At 45.1% G+C, this 15,338-nt stretch overlaps 1 protein-coding gene across 1 annotated transcript in view; it reads right to left on the reverse strand.

Annotated features, from left to right (window-relative positions):
• Window positions 1-15,338, reverse strand: part of INTS3 (integrator complex subunit 3) — a 590,139-nt gene that overhangs the window by 311,706 nt on the left and 263,095 nt on the right. The window contains exons 7-8 of the mRNA XM_085639326.1: window positions 6,861-7,005; window positions 4,070-4,199 (exon numbers count right to left, since the gene is read on the reverse strand). Of these exons, the coding sequence (XP_085495452.1) occupies window positions 4,070-4,199; window positions 6,861-7,005 (275 nt within the window). The remainder of the gene's footprint in view (window positions 1-4,069; window positions 4,200-6,860; window positions 7,006-15,338) is intronic.

Below are 15,338 nucleotides of genomic sequence, written 5' to 3' on the forward strand. Positions count from 1 at the left end.
GATCTGATTTCTTCGGTGGCAGCTATCAAAGCAGACTCCATGCTGTGATTTCTTCTGAACCCATATTGTGCCGCGTCAAGAAATGAGTTGCCCTCTAGGAAGCTGGAAAGCTCAGAATTAAGGTCTCTTTCAAGTATTTTAGCTGGAATGGGTAGGCATGAGATAGGGCAGTAACTTTTAGCCTCATGTGGGGTCGAGGAAAGGTTTCTTCATAAGTGGATTTATGTCTTTTTCCAGAGCATGGGGAATTGACCCTTGAGAAGAATACGGCTCAAAAGGTTACTAAGAGGAGAAGATACAGTGTCTGCTATTTCATGGAGAGTTATTTTTTGGGGAGGGTGGGGGGGAGGAGTCAGAGAGAGCTCCCATTAGTCATTTCTATTAGTTTGATCACTACCTTCTTTCAACAGAGAGGACTCGTTGAGCTGACTCTTATTGGTCCCTGGGGGTTCAGTTTCAGACTCGACTTGGATAGTATTGCGGGTTGCATCAAATTCGTAGTAAACTTTCGCTACCTTAGCGAGAAAAAAGTGTGCCAGTTTGCTACATAGAGATTGACTAGGAGGTACAGGTTCGGTGATGGTTGGATTGGAATGGAAAGGATCTGAAAAATGTTAAAGAGTGCCTTAGCTGGATTATTTGCGGAGTTAGTTTTTTCAGAGTAGTGCTGTGTTTTTGTTAGGATAATCTGATTTTTATAATCCAGGATACACTGCTTGTATTTGTTTCTTCCATCAGGATTATAATTGTTCCTCCACCTCTTTTCCTGCCAGCGGCCTTTTTGTTTGAAGGGTCTTAAATTGGAAGAGAATCAAGGGGAGGACAGTTGGGTTCTGTGATTTTTTTTTTATTTTAGGGGGAGCTAGCTTTGTGCCTGCTTGGCTGACCCTGTTGGGAGCAGCTAGCTGAATCTAGATCAGGACCATTTACCAAGGAGGGATACGAAGCATCTAAAATAGCAGTAAAATATTTTTTGTTGATTTTGTTCCAGGCACGATATTTAGTGACCGTTGTTCTGGAAAAAAGGGGTTTTAAAATGAGCCTGAGTGCAAAGTGATCTGGCCAGGTGACTGGGAGCGTCGCATCCAGTTGTAGGTCTTGATTTCTTGAAACAATACCGCCCAGAACGTGCCCTGCTGAGCGCGTGGCAGTATTTATCATTTGATTATAGTCGACACAACTAAGGACCTCAATAAGTTGTCCCGTCTCTCTATTAGAAGACTTTTCAAGATGAGAATTGAAGTTACCTAAAATGGTGAAGTCTGAGAACTGCATACGGGATTCGAGAAGGTCATTGATGACCGATTTTAGGAAGAGTGATCATGGGCCTAGCGGTCTATATAGTAAAAGTCTATTAAAAACATAGGTGTTAGTCAAGTCTGCATTTAAAAATGAGCGCTTTGCATTTCAGTTACTGGCCACCACCCCGTCTGGAGACACAGACAGGTCGATAAAAAGCGTAACTTGCTGGGTTAGCTGCCGCAAAATCTGGACCACAGGCCTTGTCTGCCCAAGTTTCAGTGAGAAAAGCTATCTCCAGCGAGTAGGCGTCAAGGAACCAATATTTATGTTTGACTACTGAGTGGGTGTTTATCAGGACACAGTTAATATTGGTAATGCAGAAAGAAGTGTTCATGGCACGATCAGTTTGCATAGGATTAGGTGCGATAGGTCAGGGAAGCAGTTTGGGACTGCCTGATAAGTGGAAGTTTGCACATTGATGGCACTCCAAGTGAGAGCAAAAAATCTAACATGATGCTCAAGAAGTTCCTACCTAGGTGGTTGAGCTGTAGAAGCTGCTCTCTGGTGAGTTTCTAGGGGGGAATGTGGCCAGGGTTCTGACGCAGGGCACAATCCGGGTGCGGATAGGCTCAGAGGGTTTGCTTTTGGCACGCCGGTGGCTCGCCCACACAACCTCCCAAGTTTTATGGGGAGTTGTATGCATTGGCAGCATTAGCTCCACACCGCTGACCCACTTTCCCCACGGCCTCGGCAAGATGGCCTTTAGGAACACAAAAGACCTCGGCAGAGATCGCAAGTGAGAGTGGAGAGGAGCGCGAGCTCTAACAGGCTCCATGATTGTCCCCCCAAGGAATGTCCCAAGAAGAGCAAGGTAAATAAAGTGCAATGCGGGCTGAAAAATATAGAAGAGTTTGAGATTCAGTACGAAATACAGTGCAAAGGTTAACAAGCATTGGCATAGCCAATAGGTCTCGCCTTTGGGACCTTATAAGTATTTAGCCATGCAAAAGTTGCATAACTAAATACTTATAAGGTCCCAAAAGCGAGACCTATTGGCTACGCCAATGCTTGTTTCTGTTTATTACTGCTCTATAGTAATGGCGGCACCCGTGTTTTAGTTTAAACATCTTAAGCTAAAGTTGGGTGCCGAGATTGCTTCAAAAGTAAAGAAATGTCTATTTCTTTACTTTTGAAGCAATCTCAGCACCCGACTTTAGCCTAAGATGTTTAAGCTAAAGCACGGGTGCCGCCATTACTACATAGAAGTAATAAACAGAAAAAAAAATGCAAGCGCTACCGCCGGCCACAGCTTGCAGTGCATGTGCGCGAGTGGTGCTCGCGCAGCAGTAATCACGCCATATGGCGCCTCTGCTCAAGCGCGCGCCCGTGCACATGCACTGCAAGCTGTGGCCGGCGGTAGCTTTTTTTGAAGCCCTTACTTTAAGTCTCGCAAGACCAGCGCAAGCGCTGGGTCAGGCGAGACGTAAAAATGATTTAAAATACCCCCAGAAATTTAGTCAGATAGCAACTATTTTCAAACAAAACAGACACGCTGCAAATGGCATGTGAGTCTAGTCAGACAGCATTGCAGGATTGCAATCTAAAAGATCTGAGCTCCTGGACAGTCATGTGATGGTCATTCTTCTACTGCATCTAATGACCCCTTGCTGCCTGCTCCAGGCGGTGGAACCTGCACCCCTCAACGTCAAGATGAAGTCACTGCACCTTTGATTTTGGCTGAGACTGAAAATGGACTATAGAAAAATCCAGCCATTGGGAATCCAACTCCTTTGTGGAGGCCACACCTACACAAGGGTACCAATATGTGCAGAACGGTATCATGCTAAGCAAATGACGAACAACGTACAGGAGTCAACCCATCCTAGTATCCGGTTGAAATAACCTACTCAACACCCAGGGGTTGCACATTAGCACCCCTGAGTGAGTATATCCATCTACTAATCACCACCGGTGAGCACTGCCATGCGTGTCACCACACTGTCGGACCAGTCTATATTAACAGACCAGGAACATGGCCCCCATGTCCCTGCAACAGTCCTTCCCACATGAGAACCCTGTATCTTGCAGAGGGTCTAAACGCCGTCAACAATATAGGATAACCAACGACATTATACCAATGTGTTATTGTTTACTATGAAACGTAGTTTGTTATATACAGAATATTTTGCATTACGGTCACTACTTTTTGGTTAGTCTTGGTTGAGATTTCTCTTCTTTCACTGACGACGTTACTTCTATGTTGGGAAAATGATTGTTGGATAATGTTGCTGGATAAAAGACTGTCTTTGTAAAAATAAGGTGTGTGTTGGTCGTGTGTTTCATTGAGTTGTGAGGCATTAATTGCATTCCGTGATTTTGTTGAACATTGAAAATTGCGCATTAATGATACCACTGAGAACCACTGCTCATGAACGATTGCCATTTCCCCCGGTTCCCATGGGTTTAGGAGTTGCTCTTGTTTCATAAATTCACACTAAAATTACAGCTCCTATTTCGCATGGCCTCTACCGTATAAATCTGGAGCCCCCTTGATCACCTTTTGCAACAAGAAACTCAAAACCCACGAGCAATCCCCACCCAAACCCCAATACATCCCCGTCTTCCGCACACCCGGATATCCTATTGATGGTAAATGCATGTAGATTTACTGAGTTCTCTACATGTATAACGTCTGTGTGAAACCGGACATGACAAACTGACTGACAAGTGGACAGAGATGCGTGAGCCCAGGCCGTCCTGTAAGGTGAGCTTGTGATACCCCCCCAGCAGCCATCACCTGGGAGTCCCGCTCAGGCCCGGTGTTTACCTGTGAACTGTGGATTCAAAGCCTGCGGGTTATGGAGGAGGTCCTTCCACAGCAGCTCGAACTCTGGTATCCTAGCAACATTCTGCAGGAGCCGCACCAGGTCCCGGCCGATCATGTAGCAGTCCATGAACTTCGGGAAGGAACAAAGAGAAGCGTGTTACTGTTTGCCTGCTCCGGGGGAGCACGCCGAGATGGAATATTCCATCCTGCACACTCACTAATCAATAGTCTTTGTACACAATGGTCACCCCCTCCCTGCTAGGACACTGCCTCTTGTCGAGAAGGCAGAAACCTTGAGGACAAAAAACACACAATCTTGAAAGAGAAAGTGTCCTCGCTGCAAACCACATGAGATCCCTGAACCGGCTTTGAAGTGGAATTAGCAGAGCACATTTATCAGCAGAGGGCGAGTCCAAAGCCCTGCGTGTGAAGGACGGCGGGGATTTCTATTTGAAGTCACCAGTTTCGCATGCTCGTGACACGTGGACTTGAACCGGCCAAGCAAGCTGGGTACACAGTGTGCTGTATAGCCCACAGCTGAAGACAGCATGGAAAGGGGTCTTGGGGAACATCCATAAATTGAGCGAAATTACAACGAATGAAAGTGGTTGAGCAACACGCAGCTGCAGCACAAGACCCCGTCCCTTCCTTAAAATGTGTGCATTGTGCATCTTTGTGGATATGCATGCTCACTCAATCGCTGGCCTCTTTGCTGAGCCTAAAACCGAGGACGGCAGATAAGATGGGATTGTTTAATAAAAGTGGACACCTTCCTGGTTGGGTTGTCGAGCAGGGGCATCACAAGTCCACACATCTGGGTTAGAACAGGCCTAGATCGGATAGGACTTAGAGGTGAGGGAACCCCAGTCCACTTCCAAGCCATTCTCTATTGAGGTTTACTTTAGGCGATGGGTAAAATACGTTCATAAACCTTATAAGGTAAACATTTGTGAGAAAGAGTGCTGACTGCCTGCTCTGGCAAGCCTGTGTTCCCAATGTGGTGCTGCAGCTGGCAGACAATCTGAGGACTGCAGTACTCTGCCCAGGCCAGTCTTCTTATCAGACAACAAATGATTACTTGACATATCTGAATATATCTCGTTTTTGCTTGCACACAATAGAGTTTCTCATGACACATTTTCGTCAAACTAAGGTTACGTTCTCTAATTCGACTACACGTAATAATGTTTATACTTCTGTGGACATTAAGTGTTATGTCAAAATGTCAGGCAAGAAAGCAGGCTCAGATCAAGTGTACACAGGAGACAATCGACCTTGCCTCAAAATGCCACCCAGGCTGGCTTTGGCCATGCCTATGTGCACTCTATTCTGTGAGCACTCTGTTGCACTCCATCCATGGCACCACCGCCAGTAGAGTCAGCTCTACTGAAAACCATGCTTCAGTCATCCCTCGTCAATCTCACAGAAACAATTCTCATCTCTTATACTTATCGCTTGAAGTTTTTGTACAGTTCCAGCTAGTGCCTGGCAAAATAACTTGCTCCGCCACCAGTCCCAGATTACCTTTACCGTGGCCCTGAGCTCCGTACCCTATGCCACTCTACCCCAAGAGCTCACTTCTGGAGCCCTACATGTCCCATGCTTTTAGGAGAGACTGACTGGTGCAGCATGCCCTAGAATCGGACACTGACAGCATATGAGCACATTTAAGTTACTTATGTGTTATCCTAGACTTCTGTCTTGGTCATTTTCTTTGACTTTATAAACCGTTTAATACGTTTGACCTTGTGCTGGATGCCAGGAAAACCTTTTAAATTAAGAAGAAATATTCTGTATACATTTTTCTCCTGTAGGAGATATTCACATAAGTGGGAACATTTTCCATTTTAAATGCCCAATGGACTTTGTAAATAAACACTCAATTAAATTTAGTTAAGAGAGAAAAAAAATTCTAGCCTCTCCTACAAACAAAAAATAAAATAAAATCGGAGATGGTGCCACAGGCATTGTGTTGGACCTGGATAGAAAATCTGACCCTGATTCTACAAAGCCAGGAGTAGCCAGCATAATAGGCTCAGGAGGGACGGGTCAATTCCAGATGTTCGGGATAACTGTTCTCTATATAAGCGAGCTTTATGTAGACTAATTTTAAGCTGTTTTCTTGAAAGTCTGGCATGAATCTGATCCTCCTTTATCAATGTTTCAGAGCTTGCTTGGAGAGGGTTCAGAAGCTCCACAGTCCCATCGTTTTCTGTATGGTTAGCTAAATAACCTACTGGTCGACATTCGAGAAAGCAGAGGATCATTTTAGGACAATGTATCTTCCCTCAAAAGATTTTTCACAAAAGCACCGCAGTGGTGATGAAGCAGTACCATCTAGTGAACATCTGAGATCTGTGAACTTCTAATTGGTCAAGAGGCATTCGAGGTCTTGTAAGGCTGCGAAAAGCGTGCCATTCGCCACCAATAGCACACTGCAACAAACCATTCAATGGCCCCTACTTTTATGGTTTTTATTGTTCAGCAAACAAAAATTATTTTGTAAATTGACTACACCTTTGAATAACCAGTCAACTGCTCCTCAGCTAACCTGGTGGCACCTCACCAAGATACATTTTGTTTGAGATAGCTCCTATTGAATTCCGCTTGGTGTCTGCTTCTGAACCACCCACCCCCAGACAAGTGCTTTTGGTAACACTCCTGGATTCTAAACTATCCTCATTTGTTTCTGTCTGGATTAAACCTCTCCACTCCTAGCTCATGTTGTGTGGTTTTAGTCACCCACTGCTATGACGTAACCCTGCATCTGCACCCCGCATCTGCTTCTTACCCGGTCTCGCAGCAGCATCATGCAGAAATCCACTTCTTTCTGTCGGAGGGCCAACAACTGCTGGGTGCCGTGATGATCCACAATTAGGCGCAGATAGGTGTAGACTGACATGGCAATCAGAATACTGCTCTTCATGACCCACTCCCTTCAATAAAAGCACAGGAATCAAACAACAGCACAATGTTTCACAGGGCGATTTCTCACCCACAATCCCATATCTACAATGCCCACCTTCAGTAGAGCGTTCTAACTACCAATGTGTGCTAAAGCTGCTTTGAAAGCCCGTTTTATGACACCCCTGCCCTGAGATCATGAGACCTTAGTGATGCATTATTCATTTTCCACCACTGTTTTGACATATACAGCAACTGTGGCTCAGCAAGGTAAGTCCTGCACCGTAGAGAGTTCGGTGCTACCAGTTAGCCACAAGTTCACATCTCAGGATTACTGACCTGACCCTTTTTGCATCTGAATTTGACAAACTGAGTCACATCTAACTGTGTGAAGTATATGGTATAGTGCTATACAACCATAGAACTTCATTAAGAAGCATTATAAAAAATAAAAGCGATCAGTGGAAAAACATCTTCACACCATAAGGTGTCAACAGACTCTCCTCCCCAACAAAAAAGGAATCAACGCAATAGATAAACACATGCCCATTGCTTGCAAATCTGCAAATGAACACCAATAGCTGATTTGAAATCAAGAATAAATCTATTAGAGGCCTGGGCGTGAAATTCTTCTCCGCTTGTGGAGTTTTCCCCACTTCGCGTAGTACGCGGAGTTCCGAAAAACTGAGTATTTTTACTCGCCTGCACTTGCCAACGTTAAGTTGGCATGCTCAAGTGAGGAACATTTTACTCCAGACCATCTTCTGGAGAGATTTCTTAGTGCGGGCGGTCACGGATGGCCGCAACCACTCATGCTGAGAAACCTTCTCTTCGCTTAAGTAGAACATCTGCCTGAGCGTCAGAAAGAAGCAGCACCCTCTTGCGCTGTGCATGGTGCAGTTCATGCTGATTTTCCAGTGCGGGACAAACACCCGGTACTAAAAACCAGGCAAACAGCACGACCTAACGCACACTGCCGCTTGCGGAACTCATTGTAGCACGGGGGAGTTTTTCTGGTCACTTCGCAGCCTAATCTATTTGTACCAGAAAGTTAAATCTATACACAATACAAGTTTTTCCTTTGGAAACCACTAGCTAGCCTAAAGGATCTCTTTCAACCACTGCAACTTCTCTTTACATTTTTGTTTGATACAGTCACACTTTACAATCAAAGTAATTGGAAGAAGATCTCTTTAGGAACACGTGAAGCAATGTATCATTTTTTACATTTTCAGAGAAGCTACTATTTTACACTCCTGGAATGCTCAGCATTGAGATAGTTGATTCTACTCATTGGTACAATATGGAAAACAAAGGAGGAACGGATGAAGATATCCTTACTTCAGAAGTAAGCCTAACTCTTGATGGGTATCTTCATTAAACTCAAACATTTCCACCAATGGGCCGAATCAAAGGATTCATTTTCATCTGAGAGAACCTTCTCAAATAAAAAAGCAATGCCTACTTAAATGCACCAATCCAGGTTATTTTTAAATTCTTGTTTTTATAAAACGATGATAATAAATAATAATACAGGGACATTTTAACTAGGGTTAAAAGGCAGACCAAAAGGCATAATCTAGCATTGTCAAGAACAAAAGGAGAAATAGGGAAGAAAAATGTTCCAAAAGGCAAACGGCCTAAGAAGTATTTAGAAGTAGAATTTAAGTCCATGCATGGGACCAGTATTTCAGTAGAGTTCACCCAACACAGCCCAGGGGTACTTGTTGAGTAGGCTCTTCAATTACTGCAATTCCTCCGAAAATGGAAAACCAAAAAAATTCACCGCTGACGGGTACGGCTGAATGTAAAATATAATAATCCTAAAAATCTCAAAACTGCTGCCTTTTCGTCTGTAGTATAGGACATATCCAAAGTGCGTATCCCCCTTCCAGTGCTGCAGACAGCAAACATGGCTCCACCACTGATCCAAAGATTTTCACAGCTAATCAGAAAACGTTTGACCTTCAAGTCTAAAACTTGGGTACGGTTTGTGCTTGTTTTTGTCACGCATCAAAATGTCGAGGGACAACAAATGCCAGCAATCAAAAATTGAAGAATTCTTAAAAGAATACTAGATAGAAACATACTGGTAGGAGAGAGGTCCTAATAATAGACTCCGATTCAGTGGCGTCCCACAACATCCAGGCTGAGGGGAGCTAATAGATTGTTTAAACTATGAAGCACCCAGAGTACTGATGCAGAAGAATGTGGGCAGAGCAGATGGGGCTCCACAAACATCTAGGAAAGTATAAGGGCTTTAGAGGATGCAGCCACAGACTTGCATTAGAGGTTGGATTTGCGGCAAAGAATAATTAGTGTGCAGCAATTGTGCTAAAGAACATTCAGGATGAAGAAACAACCCAGACAGTGGTCTCTGCGGGAATAACTGTTTTAGAGGTCTGTATTTCAAATGATTGTGCCCTTGCGAAGAAAGGGTCCTGAGTAGACTTGAAGGTAGGGTCCAGAGTAGGCTACCCATTTCAAGTGTCTGGCAGTGCAGTAGGAGTAAAGTGAGGACCACTGAAGGTAGCGAAACAGAGGGTAAATGATAGAGTACCGTACTTACAGTTCTCAACCATGCCTTAGGTATCAAATACTTTGAAACTGGAGCATGTTATGCTCCACAGACAATAAATCGGGTCTTTATTGGCGATAGGGTGTTCAAGCATGGATTCCATATTCTATAGCGACACTGCCAAGATGCACTGTAGCATTGAGTGGAGGTGCCATCTGGAGTGCCGGTCATACCTTGCTGCACATAGGGTTCATCAACGTGTCTCCATGCCATGCACCTGCTGCTGGGTAACAGAAAGATATGAGATCAGACCGTGAGCCAATGTTGTCTGAAGTGCTGCTTCATGCATAAATAAAGTGTGGGAAATCAGTGCTAGAATCATCCTCCACAGCCCCTCTGCGTGGATATGATAGCTTACACATACTAGGCAATGTCCATCAACAATGTGCCGGTTTCTTACAGACATCCGCCTTGGCAAAAGTTCTGTAGGTTTCAACAAGGATTTCATCCGATGCCTGAAGCGCTTCACCTTTAGAAGGAATTCTTTATGGCAAAAGTGTGTTGTAGAAATTCTGAGAGCTGTGATGCTTGCAGCTTCATATACTACTCTGCTTCAGTAAGGTTTCAGGCAGAAATTAGACTAGTAGTAAAGGCCACCACAAAGGGTGAGCCCCCGAGGTGAACTATGCTGAATACATGAAATGCTGTGCTCCTGAAAGAGCTCATACAACAACCAGGGGTTTGACTGCAGATATTCGCTCAATCACTCTAGAGTCACTGAACAGATTACAAAAACAGGCACTGGCAATGCCAACTGGTCTGGCTTTAAAGGAACGTTGATTGGTAATGTGAAGCATTACAAGAAAATAGCAAGGGAACAGATGTGTATTTGTGTGGAAGCAAAGAACTGTAGAATAATGTTGGTGTAGGTTAAAATGTCATGTGACAGTTGCACTGTCAAGCCAGACCTAAAAATCCACGTTGGTTAATATTTCATTTCATCTTTATCTTTATTTCGGTCACTAGGACCATAAAAGAATTACACAATAGAAAAATTCACACATAGATAAAAACAAATCAATTATAAAACAAGTAGCCTAGAATTTACAAACAAATTCATTCAACTGGTATTGACTTAATACAATGATTGCGACTGAACCACATGGCTGTTAAAAATTTTGCAACCGCAAATACAGTTACGGCCGACAAATCTTTTTTTTAAATCCTGAATGCTGGAAGGTGCCGTCTACAGTCCAGGTTTTTAAGGAGTGGGACAAGCCAATAATTCCTTGCTCTTCGGTAAACTGGGCAAAAAAATATAACATTCAAGTCAGTCTCACTTGGATGGGCACAAGCTGGACATTGCGGTGTAAACTGGGAGTATGTCCAACGATCAGTATGCGCTCTAAGGGGGAGGGTGCTATACCGCCATTGCATGTAAAGCTTCCTTGTTAGCGAAGGGCCTATATTGTCAAATGCAAGCTCTAATTGGTATGAGTCTTTAAACCCCCAAAAAAATTTAGATAGGGGCCTCTCCCGTACACTCTTGATTAGAACGCGTAGATGATGCTCATAGTAAACCTTCGAGATGGATTTACGTGAGATTCTAGGACATGTATTTCCAGGTTCAGACCACAGATCCGATCTTCCTAATGACTCGCATATTTGTTTTATGTATCTAAGCCAAGGGATTTGTGCAGGTTTGGCAAGGCGTATGATCTCCTGGAGCTCAGCTCTGTAATTTGACAATTCCGGCGCGCACCATAATTTGCGCCAGTAAATGAGAGGTTTGAGACCCAACACCTCTGTAATGGGTCTGAGACCTAAATCAAGTCTCAGTGGGAGGAGTGGGGTACTAGACGGAAGACCTGTCAGTTGCCTCAAAAAGTTATTCTCCGTGACCTGCAGTTTCTGGGTGGCGGTGTGCCCCCATAATTCGCCTCCATAGGACACTGCCCCTTTCGCCTGAATTCTGTAAATTTGGAGGCGGGGAGAAAATGGCTTATAGGTCAATCCTCGCGTCATCCTTGATATGCCACCAGTCAACTGAATCAATTTAAGGTTAGCCTTGGTTGGATGTGAGTCCCATGTCATGGACTGGTTAATCGTTACTCCCAGATATTCGAATGTAAAAACCCTCTCTAGTCTGGAGGGCCCTAAAACAGGATTTGCACGTGTAGATTAAGGTGGATTGAAGATCATATACTTGGTTTTAGAAGCATTAATCTCCAATCCACGTGTCACGCAAAAATCCGCAAATCCGTCCAGGACCCGCTGTATACCCATGGGGGATTTGGAGAGCAGCAGGGTATCATCCGCAAACAAAATAGCGGGAACCCTGCTGCCAACCAATCTGGGGGCATCGATTTTACTCAACCCATTAAGATGGTTAATCACCCCGTTGACAAAGAGGCAGAAAAGAGTCGGCGCAAGCACACAACCCTGCCTAACCCCCCTGTCAACGGGGAAACCATCCGAGAGAGTTCCTCCTCTTCCATATCTGACCCTGGCAAAGTTTCCCGGGTGTAATCTTCTCAGAATTGATAGGATATCGGCTGGGGCACCAAGGTCCGATAGGACAGCCCACAGTTTGTCCCTAGGCACTAAATCGAATGCGGCTGCCGCCCTCGATTAGCACAGTCTTCCAATGTATAAGATTTAAGCGGAAGATCTGGTCAATGGTAGAAATTCTTCTTCTGAAACCAGCTTGGTATGTACTCAGGATTCCACATTCCTCTATCCAGTCTTGTAAACGATTGAGGATAAGTCTGCCGAATAACTTCTGGGGGACATCGATGAGGCTAATAGGTCTAAAGTTGGCTGGGAGCAGAGGCGAACCCTTTTTAAAAATTGGAACAATCTCTGCGCCCAGCCAAGTATCTGGCAACTCCATGCCCCCCAGAATGGAATTAAATAGAAACATAAAATAGGGTGCCCAAACATCCGGTTCTTGTTTAAATAAATCGCCAGGCAAGCCATCCAAACCTGGCGCCTTGCCTGATGCCAGCCCGGCAATAGCCGTTCGAACCTCCTTTAATGTAAATGGCAACCCCTTCGGAATAATACTAGCCATCTGAGTGGAGTTTATTCTGGCCTCATCAGGTAACTTATAGAGGGACTGAAAATGATCTTGCCAAGTCTTAGCTGAGATATTGGGCTCTATTGCAGAGGCCAACTCCTCAGAACCTGTGCTCGCGGAACGCCAAAATTTGCGCGAATCCCCGCATGCCAGGGAGATAGTAAGTTTCTCCCATTTTTGATGTTCCCATTCGCTCTTGGCATTAGTGGTCAGGGTTTTATAGGTCATTCTCCTGGCCCTAATTTCCACGCATCCCTTCCCTGCCTTGATTGAAGTCAGAAGATCGGTTTTAGCCTTCCGACAGGCAGTATTATACCAGGGGGGACCGGGAGCAGGTCCATTGACCCTTTTAGATGTAATAGTGAGGATTTCGGATGCAGATTTAATAAAATCAGCATGTAGTTGCCCCAACTGATTATATGCACCCTGGGCACTGCCTTGTACCTTTAGGGCCTGGACCTTTTCAAGTATGGGAATTAGTTGGACATACAACTTAGATACCATCCCTGGTTTGGCAGCTAGTTTCTCCCACTTTACTCTGCGTCTATTACTCGAGAGGGATAACCCCACCTCAGGTACATCCCTCTTCTTCCCCCAGGACTCCAGACCAGGATGGTCATATTCTAGTTCCAAAGCGTTGTGGTCGCTGTCTTCTCTCGGTATTACCCGGAAATCTCTGACAAGGGACCACAAAGTCAGTGGGACCAGGATATAATCTAGTCTTGACTCCCTACCCTCTCTATTGAAGGTGCATCTAGGGGGAATATCAGATTTTAACCTTCCGTTGCAGGCCCGAAGACCATGCTTCAGAGTAAGGGATGTAATTTGCAGAGCCAGAGGGGACCAAACTCTTGGGGCCGGTACTTGCGACGGTGGTATAGACCAGGCACGATCCTCATCCTGAGCCAAACCATCCAGTGTACCTAGTAGCGGCTCAAAGTGGCAATTCAAGTCGCCACCTATTAGATAAGGGGTGCCCTCTGGAATTACGTTTAGGGCAAGCGCAAGCTCCTCAATAGTGCGTGACTCTTGTGTAATGTTGACTGGCCTGGAATAGACATTTAGCACCAGAAGACTGTGTGAATTTGGCCATTCCAGTAGAACAGCTAAAATATCCTCCGTGTTCAATGGGAAGACAGCGGCCCTGCATCCCAAGTCAGTGGCCACCCAGACTGCAAGGCCACCCGAAGGACGGCCTCTACCTCCCCATTTTGCGTGTATGGAAAATGCAGCAAAGCCTGTGCGAGTAAAATCTTCCCTCGCCCATGTTTCTTGAAACAGGCATATGTCGTTGTCCTCAATAAAGGAACTCCAGGACGGACAATTCAGTTTATTGGCCAAGCCCGCCACGTTCCATGATAAAATCTTGAGAGAAGACGTGTTGATCCTCTCTGTTTGGGGAGTAGGGGGTGCAACGACGTCAGGGTGCATCTCCAAAGAGGGGTTGCAGTCAGTCGAGCCATCTTGGACAGCCATCGCCAAAGATGTATTTAGTAAAAGGTTAGGGGTCCCTGCACAAGCTTCCCCATATGTTGGTTTCTGCTCAAGATGTTCTTTCTGTGTGGGGATAGCTGGTCGTTCCTTATGTATCAAGAACCTTTCGTAACCCAGATCCTCCCCATCTCCTGTCTTATTCAGTCAATCCACCATATCAAGGTAGCTAAACCTATTGTATGTGGGAAAATAATCGTACGGCGGGATTCTGGAAATGGGGTAATCTTTCCTTTCAGTTGGCCTCCATCTACTTCCTCTCCTAGACACAAGTTCCCACCCCTCCTCTTCCCGCTCATGCCCCATCGAGGGATAAAAGAATGATAGGGGGAGAGATTGAATGGGAGACCTGTGGGTATGATGTGGCCAGCTACATATGTACGAAACAGTGGCGGGGTCCCTGAAGTTAATCACGACACAATCACCGTGAATGGATTTCCTGGTGCTACGTAACCATGGAACTCTTCTCACCATGAGAACCTCACTGTGTTTTCCTTCTGGGAGGGGTCTGTTGTTAGAAAGCCAGTGAATTACCCTATTTTTTAGGACCTCCACGGGTTCTCTAGTGGATGGTTTAAGTTCAGGAATACCTGTTAGGATTACTGTGTACGGGATAGCCTCCGGTGGCAAATTGACTGTCCTGTGTTTTGTGCCATTTCCATTTGCCCCTAATGTAGACACATCCAACTCCTCTTGGGAGATTACATTTACACATGGTGGAATTTGTGGTTTTATAGTTTCTGAGGTGGGCAGCGAAATTTGTTGTGTTTGAGTGAGCTGAGGTGGAGGGATCCCTTCCTTGAGTGGAGGTACAGATGTAGACCTGCTGCCCCTATTAGTCAACCCTCCACTAGTGGATACACTGGATGTATACTTGGCCTCTACTAGCTGTGTGATTCCCTTTTGGATATTCGATAAGCATGTTTCCATCTTGGCTATGCGGTCTTCTAAGGGATTAAAAATTTCCCCTAGAAGAATACGAATATCCGAGAGGGTGAAGGCCTCTTCCCTCGATATAGTATTTGAACTGGGGGGCATCTGAGCCGGGGTAAGGGTGGGTAGTACCCTTTTTTTCTTAGGTGAAATCAGCCCCTTATTTACTAAGACCTGTTGGTTGCCCTCACTTTTGGGATTGTACTTTGGTGTTTTCGACTTACGTCCCCCTGTAGTTTGGACCCGTTTTTTTCTTTTTGGGATAGCCCCCTCCCTCTCGCCCTGCGGTGACTGCACAATCTGCCTGGCTCTCTCGGTAGTTGCGTCAGTGTTAGAAACAATCA

This window comes from Triturus cristatus, chromosome 12 (genome assembly GCF_964204655.1).
Source record: "Triturus cristatus chromosome 12, aTriCri1.1, whole genome shotgun sequence".
Classification (NCBI taxonomy): Eukaryota; Metazoa; Chordata; class Amphibia; order Caudata; family Salamandridae; genus Triturus; species Triturus cristatus.